The 11609-nt window shown below is 38.3% G+C and overlaps 1 protein-coding gene across 1 annotated transcript in view; it reads right to left on the bottom strand.

Moving 5' to 3' along the window:
* Nucleotides 1–2559: 2559 nt before the first annotated feature.
* LOC124158207 (cytoglobin-2-like) overlaps nt 2560–11609 on the bottom strand; it is a gene marked incomplete at its 5' end in the record, with an annotated part of 57914 nt that continues 48864 nt past the window's right edge. Inside the window, one exon of the mRNA XM_046533395.1 lies at nt 2560–5684. Coding sequence (XP_046389351.1) covers nt 5373–5684 — 312 coding nt within the window. The remainder of the gene's footprint in view (nt 5685–11609) is intronic.

Below are 11609 nucleotides of genomic sequence, written 5' to 3'. Positions count from 1 at the left end.
TAATCTTCCGGGAATGTTACTTATGGTATATACGTATGGTGAACGAATGAGATATGCGATTTCGTGTAAATTTTGTTTGTCAAGAGGGTTAATAAACAAAATATTTCATTGATTACCAATATGTGATTTATACCTACTAATTAGCCATGGATATTTAAGGAGGGAACGCTCGTTTGATGGCTTTGCTATAATGAAATATTCATTGAGAATGACGATTATTCGAAATGAAGTGTGGGGGTCATTGAGTCCTGAAATTTTGGAGCACAAAAAGCGGGTAAGTGGTTGAGATTTTCGGCACAGATCTTTCTTCTTTCTTTTTTTTCTCTTGGTAACAGGGGCGGATCCAGGATTTTTTTCTGGGAGGGGCACAACGATACCTCGTAATACAAAACGAACGCAATCATAATGGGACCTTATTAAAAATCTTGCATATTGTTGAGGGTCTGGGGGGGGGGGGGGCACGTGCCCCCGTGCCCCCCCCCCCCCCCTGGATCCGCCTATGCTTGGTAATATGACTTAAAATGTGTGAAAAATTATAATTTAACTAATCAAAGGTACCCAATATTGTCATCCAATTATAGTAGCTTTGGCCACAATCTTTGCCACGATGGCCTCGGTGAAATGGTAGTAAGTCTAGATATCAGCTTTCTAGAGCAGACATAGGAACATAAATTATTAGTATACGATTTGTAGAGGCCGTTAAAATGTTCAAGGACGAGAAAGTATAGAAATGGCATTGAAAAAAAGTGATATTTTTTTTTATATTGTCAGAGACGTATGAAACATACAGGTATACTTATTTTGAGTGTTCTCTGCCCGGTACCAGTGTTAGCGATGCTTTTGCGGGAATGACGGTTATTTTCATTCCTTTCAATACTGATCTCAGTTTTGTGAAGGGGAGGTTTTCTTATGTTCAATCAACATATAATATTTCATAAATAAGGTGTTGATTCATAGGCTATTGATTCTTATTACTGTTCAGAGCTTAGTGGGCGTATGGAATGTGGGGGTATGGTTTTCGATTCATTTGGGACGTTAAGGATTCTTTTGTGTAGTGTACAATATATCATCTGTCAGCAGTCACAAGGATCATACTAAATCCGGTGCTTATTAAGCGCCATTCAATGAATTTTAATCAAATATCGCGTTTACGTATTGACAGCAGAGAGCGTGGAGCTATAGGCGCTCCCTCTTCCCAAATGCTGCGGCAATAATAGAAAAACGGCCTTTAGCGATGGAAACGTCATAAGTACTATTTATTTCGAGCAATAATTACCATTACCACAGTGGGTATTATTGAAAAAAAACGTGCAAGTTTCCTCAGCTAAGCAACGATAATAACGCGAACACTGAAACAGATTCAGTTGAAACTTTGTTAAAACTGGGGTGTAGTGGGAAAGTAAATTGTATTTTGGGAATTCTAATAGCTTCATTAAAAAGAATTCGGATTTTAATGCGTCAGGGTATATCATATTTAGTTGATTGAATGGTTTACAGCAGCTTTTTTTCCTATTCGGAGACTAGGAGTGAAAGTAAGTAAAAGTAGGTATTAGAAGCAAAACGTGTGGTTGTGTGTGAATGATCATTTAGTAGCAGCCGAGAAGGTTTTTTTGGAACTCTAATAGCCCCATTAAAAACTATTTGGATTTTAATGCGTCAGAGTATGCCATCTTTAGTTGATTCATCGATTTCTAGAAAAAAATCTTTCTTTTCCTCTACTTAACCAACATAAATTTTTCCCGTTTGAAGTAGAGATGCAGCTGTCATTTGTTTGCGTAATACCTGAGGTTGAATTGAAGCATTTACTTATCGGTTATGAAGTTTAAATTTTCTTGTAGTCACTAGTTCCCTTCATAAAAATAAATTTTAGAAGTTATATTTTTCATTGTGTGGCTCATAGAACGAGCGAGAGAAATTTTATTTTGGAGCGCGTAAGTGTTCAGCTTTTCTAGGGAGGAATGTATTGTAATTATCGTGCGTGAGTTTTAAAACTATTTTTTGCCTCCATGTTCCCTTTGAACTCAGCGATAATCAAGAATGGTACTATTTGTAACCCAGTAAACTTAATGTTGAAATTTTGCACCCATACCAACCTTATATAAAATGATTTAATCTGACCTCGAGTGCTGTATAATAACTGCTAATTTCGTTCGGCTGTTGTGATACTGAAGTTGAATTTATGCGCTGAGTTCGGTTGGAAAAGTCCATCTTCCGAGCTGGAATCTATTAATTTAAAATTCTTTCCTGCGCGGAATTGTAATGGACTTCCAATCCATTCTCGATTCGGAACGGGGATGATGTGGTAAACCGTGGTGCTAACTGAAAAAAGAAATATTTCTTGTAAAATTAGCTTCTCCCTCAATATATAGCGGCTAAAATTCTGCTTGGTGCTTCTACTCTTCAGCGATAATTTTTCTTCACGCCTCATTTGCCAGGTTATACTCTGTTCATTTTATCCCTACGGGTGAGCTGGTGTGGCCAAAGCAAGTGGAGATGAGGGGAGGGAAAGTTTCTCGACATGTGGCTTTCCCTTTGCCAATCAGCAAACAGCAGGCGTGGCCTCCGTGAGTCGCTCTCAGACCTCCCCGAGTGAACATCGTGAATCTGCTCGTGGAACAGTGTTGCCAACCCTCACGCGTTCTCTTTGTAAGTGACTAAGTGTGCCTTTCACGGGCTTCTGTGAAGGATTATCCCTAATGCCTTCCAAATGAGTAGGTATATTGTCTCAGCGCCGGGGTCAAAATACCTTAGGCCACCTGTGACTTGCACGTTTTCAGTGACCAAGTAGGGCGGCTATATACATTTGGCAACGTTATGTTCGCTCCTCCTCTCTCTCTCGGTACTACCCCTCCCCTATCAGCGAAGCCATCCGAGAGTGCCCGGACTCTCACGAAAGCTCACCCGCAAGCATAAAGTGAATAGACTATAGTGAAGTATCTCACTCTTCTTCCTTTAGTAACTTTCATCTTTTTCCATTTTTTCCGCCAAATTTCCTCCCCGAACAACATAAAAGCTAGTGGGAGGGACTTAAAACGTGTGCTGGAGGCATTTCCCTTACATTTGATATTGAATGTTTCCGGAATCATCTCTGCTCGTTCAATCACTTTTCATATCTCCATAAAGCACCATCCGCACGAAATTCCATCCGGTCATCTACCCATGAAAACACTTCCGTGAATTAAGAGGTCTCTTTCTATGCATTAATGGGACTTAGAGCGACAACAAAAAAATTGCGATCATTATTTCATGCTAGCGGAATCATTTTGAAAAAATATATGCATGTCTATGTTTATATATATGTACACACCATACACTAATGTTTTTGGTTTAAATATTATAGGTCTAACATGTTTCTTAACCCTATATGTACATACATCTTTTGAAATTTCATAATCACGATTATATTTAGCATGCTGAACTAATGAAATCAGTCTTCACCGGAAAACAAGGAGCCACACCTAAATTACTATTTCCACGATGGTTTTTCAAGTCCTTGAGGATTCCCTTACCACATGGTCCTAAAATCAATTCCCTCGTCGCCATCAAATGCTAGTGATTATAGGTGGCGGTAAGGTACTATTCACAATCACAGAAGCCATGTAAATTACAGGCTTAAAAAAACATGAAACTGACGAATCTACTTAGATTTCTCCTTGGACTTAATTATTTCTTCTCTTTCGCAACTTCTGTTATGAATTCCAATGGATATCTCGTCCTATTATTAATGTCATCCACAGGGAAAGTTAAGCGCGAAACATATCATTGACTGTTTTTCCATTAGAAGTGGCTTACTTAACATTTTTCCCCAGTTTCCTTGGACTCAGAGAATTCTTAAAGGTAAGAATTAAAAATTAATTTTTATTTAGGGATTGATTCGGGATTTTCACTTAGTCGATCCCAAAAGTCTGTAATTTCGGCGATCACTTTCGTGAGATCGTTGACTAGTGAGCCTCAGTGAGAGTAGAAGACATCAAATATTTATTTTACTCCTCTGGAACTTCTCTTATTTGCTCAAGCTCCGGTCTCTTAGCGTCCAGTCACTGGCGAAGTTCGGTACGACTTTCAGCGCCATTTAAACTTCAGAATCCCCATGGCAAACCCTGCTCAGCAGTACTCAACTCAACGAGTGAAACGGTAACCAAAGTTTCTAAATACGTAATTGAAATTATTCCTAATATCTTCTTTGCTGAAGTATGGCGAGGCTTGAAACCTTAGTGGTAAAGTAGAAGATAAAAAAAAAGACAGTTATGTTTTCGTATATATATTATTAATGTATTAAATTCCATGGCAATGGAATTTTATGCCTTGTGCGTAGTGAAAAATTCATTAGAATATCACGGAACTCTTCCAAGCTCTTTCGATAAAAATAACTTATGAAATGCGTGTTCTTTTTATCCCGAACGGTCAGATATTATCGAATCACTATCTGTGAAATTGATATATATGCACTAGTATATACTATGCACTATTGACGTAACAAAAAGATATAATCATTTATTGAGCTACTAAAATTATGCTGTAAATTCATTTATTTTACTCGACCGATTCGTAGAGCACTTCCCTTCTCTCGCTACCGCCTTGCAATCGGCATGACTGAACGCATTATTGGTCACGTATGCGCATTAGCGATGATGTGATGTTTTATGTTACACGAGCCGATAAGAGCTTATTGTCATCCTTTCTGTTTACTTCGATAGCCCGTATATGTTATGCTACCTTATATGATGCACGAGAAATAACTGTATTTCCATGGTAGCTTCACTCATAATCTGCTCCTAATCCGCGGTCTAACTCGCTACCTCATTCGAAGAGCCGGAAAGATATATAGTGGTGTGGCGACTCGTGCTTATGTTTGCCACCGCGTTCATTGAGATGATATCAATTCAGGGTATATACGCACGGTGGTAATATTATTGGGGTAATCGGACCTTTGAAGCTCAACGCTCCCTTTGAATGGTAATTTTTGTTTAAAAGTCTTATGGATGGGCCATTCTTCTTCTTTTTCCACGAGAGAACAGTAAATATATGCTTTTTTGTTCAGGGTTTGCTGCTATGCGTCGGAAAGTTTGCGACAATATATCGTCCTCGACGTACGACGAAAGCACTCGTAGGTGAGTAGCGACATCCAACGGATAGAACACGGACGCGACATCGTGACACTGATGAAAGTCATAAGTTTTGCTGAACATGCTCCCACCCGGCGTCGATACGACTTTATAAACCGACGCGACACCGACACGACGGCGACGCGACAACGACACAACGCAAACACTGCTCCTATCCGAAGACGTCTGCGTCTATTCCGATGGAAGGGACATTCACAACCCTCGCGGATGTTCTACGGGCCCCGCGCACCGCCGCATCGGGCCCCATCAGTGCATCGTGCCCCTTCGGATGGCCGCCAGGGGTCCTCCACTTGATCCGCCGCCCACCGCGTCGCTGCTTGCCCTCCGGTTGGGGTTGCTCTTATGATGGTGTCGGTGCGCTCCGGGCACGATGGAGGCCTTGCTCTTGGCCGCCTTGGCGGCCTCCTCCGCTAACACCCTCTTCTCCTCCTTGTCCATCTCTTCCTTCATGACGGAAGACATGTACTCGAACAGCTTGGCCCACGCGGTGTGAAGCTCTGGCGACCACTTGTCCTCGAGGGACGGCTTGATGGCCTGGATGAACTGGGGACCTATCAGCTGCGTGGAAAAAGGGATAGAATACATGCATTAATGATGACGGATTATAGAAGCTCTCCCTTGACAAGTACCTGTCAAGCATAATTTAGAATTGATAACCTATTTTTTTCTCCAAAAATGTTTTCTACTCTTTTAATGTATTATAAAAACGATGAATAACTTATTCTATATGTTTAGGGAACATCAAAGGGGATTGAGGGGTAGAGTATGATGATTTAGCGCGGAAGCGGGAGTAGTCGGAATATTCCTCGGGTTTTGGTTAAGGTAGGAATTAGGAATAGCCAAAAATATTCCAAGGTATTACTTTAGAAGAACTCTTCAGGAAGTCTATTCGTCGGGAAAGCACTAAATATTTCTGTAGAAGAATCACTTGACTTCATCATAGGGTGTAGTGATGGTAGTCACTTTCCCTGTTTTGTCGTCATATGAGTATGTAACTATTTCGGTCGGTGGCAACTGTGTCCTCGATAGAAGATAACGATGCATGCATTGCGATGCGATGAAAGATTACATGAAAATGATTTCAAATCTACGTGATCGCGTGAGTGGTGATGACAAGCTTCCTGTAATCATGAAATGAAAGCATATTAGAGAAAGAAGAGAAGCATATCCCAATCTCACACGCAGAAAGGATCATTTCAAGTTCACAGGTGGTCCTGACGTTAGGAAGTTAAAAAATCTGAATACAATTTGCAAGTGAATCAGCATGAAATATACTGCTGTAATGCTTATTTACTGATTGTTAAATTCAAAAAGATTTTCTCTGTGCTAGTCGTAGGTGGTAGCAGTTTGTGGATAATTTTATCTAGTTTTATGCGTGGAATGTAATTAAATTTTGTAACTACTTTGATCACACAGAAATTCATCCCTCGGGGAATTCACCGCCTACGCCATGCAAACGTGTCGAATATTTTGCATTCTATGTTGGAAGTGGTTAACGAATATTATTAATTACAATGAAGGACAAGGTGGCAGAATTATAGGTATAGAAAGAGTTTAGGAAATTGATGTTAAGCAAACATGTACTCATCGCATGGTTGATGATTGATTTTACTTTCTAATTCATTTTAGGTACAAGGTGTTGTTGATTTGCTTTTGCTGAAGTTCAAACAATGTAACAGCGAGGTATAAACTTTTCAAAATAGCAGCGTCATTGAAATTTAGTAAACACCAAACACTATTTTTTACATTGCTTAACTCCATTGCATTGCAATATAAAACGGTGATAATTAGTTCGGTGGTGCATATCGTATGCTATTCAATGAATATTGCCAGGTTTTCATTTTTTCACGACAAAACAGTGATAAAAATGTAATTATGAGCTCATGCCAGCAAAAAAAACGCCGGAACAAAACCAATTTTTTTTAACGCCGATGAGTTTTTGAGCTGAAATTCAAAGTTCCCAGCCAGCATCCGAGTGGGTCTCCGTGATAGGTATCACGTATAATTGCGATTGATTTCATGGCTGCGCTTCTAACCCATGAAATTTTTCAAAATTTGAGTTGAGAGTGAGGTTGAGGGAGTTGTTAACCCGAGAGAGTTTTCAGATATTTCCATCGTTGACGCATTTATATCGCAGCCGTCTCATCCGACCACTACTAACTGCTGGAGTTCATTTGTTCTATTTAAGGTGTTCAACTCATCGGCGTTAAAACCAGTAGTTTCTCTCCTGCTATTTTTTGCTATTTGGAGCTCATTTAATTCCCTTTTTATTACTGTTTTTCCATGAAAAAATGAAAACAATGCAGTGTAAAATGAATAGCACACTTCGTGCTCCGCAGAACGAATTATCACCGTTATCCTACAAGAAAAATTTGTTGATAAACTGAGCGTGTTTAGGCTGTATAAAGTTTCAATGGTGTTGTTATTTTGTATAGTTTAGTAATGTTTTAGGGAAATAAAAAATATAATCATCTCCTATTTTAAAATGATTCAAGTCCATCGAAGAAGAAGTCATCGAACGAGGCCATTATACTATAATATTTTTAGCTAAATTAGTGAATTAAAATTTTTTCTCACCTTTAATTGTGCTATTTCATTATTTTTTCATATTATTTCATTGATTCCCTCCAAATTAATTGAAATAATAGTTGAATTTAAAGTATGACATTTTTGCTTGCCTAAGAACTGTGTGGGTGATTTTCATATCTTTTTGTCAAATAGTAGTCGTAGAAAATAAGCTTTGGACGCAGGAATAAGCAAGTAAAAAATATCTGAAATTTAACTTCTTTTCGATGCACAAGCTTGCATGAGTCTGTGCAGGTTTCGAAGTTCAAAATTGTGCAGCTTATTTAGAATTAATATATTATTATTTGAATAACGAAAGCGTTGCATTTTCAAACGATAAAGTTGCGATAATGTTACTTTTTTGATTACAGTTTAATGATGATACAGCTTTTTCACAGATAATTCAGGGAAATGTTGCGGTGACATACTTTTCTCCATGAAAGAGCATCCTGGAATTTAATGCCGTGGGATCTCTTTCCAACCGACATGACAGTTAGAGAAATTGCAATTTAACCTCGTTTACTAAAGTATTGTGGATTTTTAAATTGTGAGCACTGTTTAAACCTTCGCTCATGAAAGTAAATTGGAAAAGGGAAGTACATAGTCTCGACTCAGTAATTCTTCAAAGAGTTCCGATAGTCATGATAAATGCGAATTGAAAATTTATTATACATTTACAAAATAAATTCATTCATTGGGTGGGTTTTACCGGATTTCACTTTTCTGTATTTTTTTATGCCCTCTGTACATATTAATCAAATTTGAAGGGAATTTTGTTTCCATTTTTGAATACAGCTATTGAATTTTTCCTGGATTAGGGGATTTGCCCACGGACTTTTGTGAAGCGTAGCTGTCGACTGAAATGCGTTGCCAATCCGCAGGTGATATTGCGACGCTTTGTGTCGAAAAACCTTGGTCAATAATAATAAAGTGATAATGTAAATCCATCTGATAATTTTGCTTAATCGACAAAAATGACTAATTCAGCCTTTAATCATTGAATTTCGTTTAATTAAATTGATTTTATTGTAAAAAAAACAAAATTTAGGCCGAAGTTTTGTTGAAAAATTTTGATGTTTATCTGTATGTAATGTCTATCTTGTTACAAGGAAGTTGTGACTAATGAAAGGCATTCTTACCCATCACATATATTCGTTGATAGTGTACAAATTAAGGGAGATTTAACTTGGAGTTATCGTATAATGTTTTTTGAATTAGGATTCTGTGGTTATGTGACCTGCCTAAAATTCAGCCACTAGAATTGTTTTAAAGTATTTTGTCTCTCATCGGAGTTCGAAAAATAAGTGGCATAAATTGCTGTCTCTCACAGGAGTCCGAAATTATGTCTTTGACATTCAGTATTGTTTAGGGGGTACAGAATAATCACGTTATTTTTTAAATAAAAAATAATTAGTTGGAAACATTTTCTTGCAAGGTACAATCTTGGGCACAAAAATAATACCACCCCTTGAGCCAAAAAATTTTATATGCGTATCAATTGGCTACGAAATAATGACTTTTCAATTGTATTATCACATGTTAAACCCAGAAATACAAATAAATTTGTCCTCTTCGGAGGAAATGACGGCTACAGAATTCTTGGTAACTCAACTCCATGCTCTGAAGCCTCGACGTGTGCCCACCTGAGCACTATTCAATCCATGACAACATATAAGCAACAATAGGCAATTTCCTCACTTTAATATATAACTCCACTACCGACCAGGGTTTGGATACTCAATGTAATTTTCAAGGTGACATTTTTCCTTGAAAATGACGTAGAGTATCGAGACAATGGTTGCAAGAGGAGTTATGCATTAAAGCGTGGAAATTGCCGTTTTTTTATTTAATATGTGTTATCATGGATATATCGAATTTCCACTACTTTAAGCCTGATGCCATATAATACGTTACTGGTCAAATTTTCAACTATAATTTAATATTTAATCTACCACACTATAACAGAATGTTATGACATCATATAACTCATACTAACTGATTTAATCTCAATGTGATCCCTAAATTTCTTTATGTGATAATCGTAAAATGATGTGCCGCTCTTGGTCACTTTATGAGCAGTTATGATGCACTTCCAATTAATAGTGTATTTCAGCATCTCTTCCTTTATGAGATACATACACCTTTTCGACCGCACCGAAGACAAGGCCTTCCCATTAAACGCAGAGGGTTTGTTGTTCACCGATTTGGAGGCGTGGTTCAGCGGCATTATCAAATAGGCGTCTATTTGGGATGTGGAAATATTTTGACTCCTGGATGGTAAGATTTTTGTGCCTAGTGCTGTACGACGAGGTTGCTTTAAGTATCCATGTGGATGATGAAGGTTTATTTAGACGATTATTTAAGTCGTTGAAATTTATTCAACTGTCGAAGCGTATAGAATAGCTTGTCTACGTTGAAGGAATGTAAAAAAGCTAAAGAAATGCTTGTTTAGGCGGGATTTTATTCGCACCAACGCTCTTATTGATCCCTCTGACTCGGCATGGAATGTTTGTACGAGATCTCTATCCTCTGAGGTTTGTCGTGGTGAAAATTGCCCAATGGACGCGGTCGATAATATCCCCTAAAGATCTTTTGCATTTCGTTCTCCGCACTTTCTGTCGTGGTTTGTAATGGAGGAATCTTGCTTTACCTTGTTTGAAAGCAGAGCATATGAATTCGAGATTATTTTTATTTTGGGTGAAATCTTGGGTTCTCTCTAGTTTCAATGGCCTGTTGCGTTAATTAAGCATCAGCTGAATGAGAGATTTAGCTAAACAACACGTACATTTATTCATTCATCCAGTTATATTTTACAAAAAATAAATTATTCCATCATGAGATACAATAATTAACTAGTGCCATTAACGAGGTTCAGTATGGAATATTAAATTTTATTTATTGAAATGAATGTACGTGGATTGGGACAGGTTTGAGTCCATTAATTAAAATCGCCATAGTTCGAAGATTCGAAGTTCGTTAATTGTCCAGTAAATTGCTTAAAAATAGGCTACATTTGAGTAATTGGCTCCACTGAGATTCAAGAGCATCAAAATTTTTTGCCTTCTGTTACTTTATATTTGATGAATGTCAGTAATATGTAGAGCAGATAATTCTCTCAAGTTTTACATGTTTTTTTTTTTACCGAAACCGACTTTTGAAATCCAGTTAGTAAGTACAAGCTAAGATTTGTAGCTCGAATTCGGGCCTTAAGGATCATTATAAGGATCATATGAAACTAAATTATTATTATAGTATTCTACCGATTAAGGTAGGTTTCCATGGAGTATTCGAGAAGCGATCTGGGAGCCTCCCTTTCCTTCCAGCACTGCCTTCTTTAATTCACTGTAAGGCCTACTCTCTTTCAATCTATCTAAAAAACCTATTCTTTTCCTTCCCCTCCCTCGTTTACCTAACATTCTACCCTCCAACACCATTTTCAGCATCCCCTCCCCGCTAAGCACTAACTCCATCCAAACCTTCTGTCTCCTGCGTATCTCATCTAAAAGCTGCCTCCCCTCGCCAACCATATCCAGCACTTGGTCGTTCCTTTTCCTCTCCGTCCATTTCACCCTCTCCATTCTTCTCCATACCCACATCTCGAATGCCTCCAATCTTCTCTCGTCTTCTTTCCTCAGTGTCCACGTTTCCGCACCGTAGAGAGCTACACTCCAAATCAAACTCTTCACCAGCCTTTTCTTTAAACTCTTACACAACGATCCTCTCAGAAGCTCCTTCCTGTTCATGAACGCCTCCTTCGCTAATGCTATTCTCTTCCTGATGTCCTTACTACTGTATCCGTTTTCCTCTAACGTACTGCCTAAATAGTTGAATTGCTCAACCTGCTCAAGTTTTTCACCACCCACCTTTATCTTGAGTCTCACATTCCTCGCTCGTGATGCTTTACAAAACCGCATAACC

The sequence above is a fragment of the Ischnura elegans genome, chromosome 4, assembly GCF_921293095.1.
Source record: "Ischnura elegans chromosome 4, ioIscEleg1.1, whole genome shotgun sequence".
Lineage (NCBI taxonomy): Eukaryota > Metazoa > Arthropoda > Insecta > Odonata > Coenagrionidae > Ischnura > Ischnura elegans.
The sequence above is the reverse complement of the archived record's forward strand: the minus strand, read 5'-3'. Positions and strand labels throughout refer to the sequence as shown.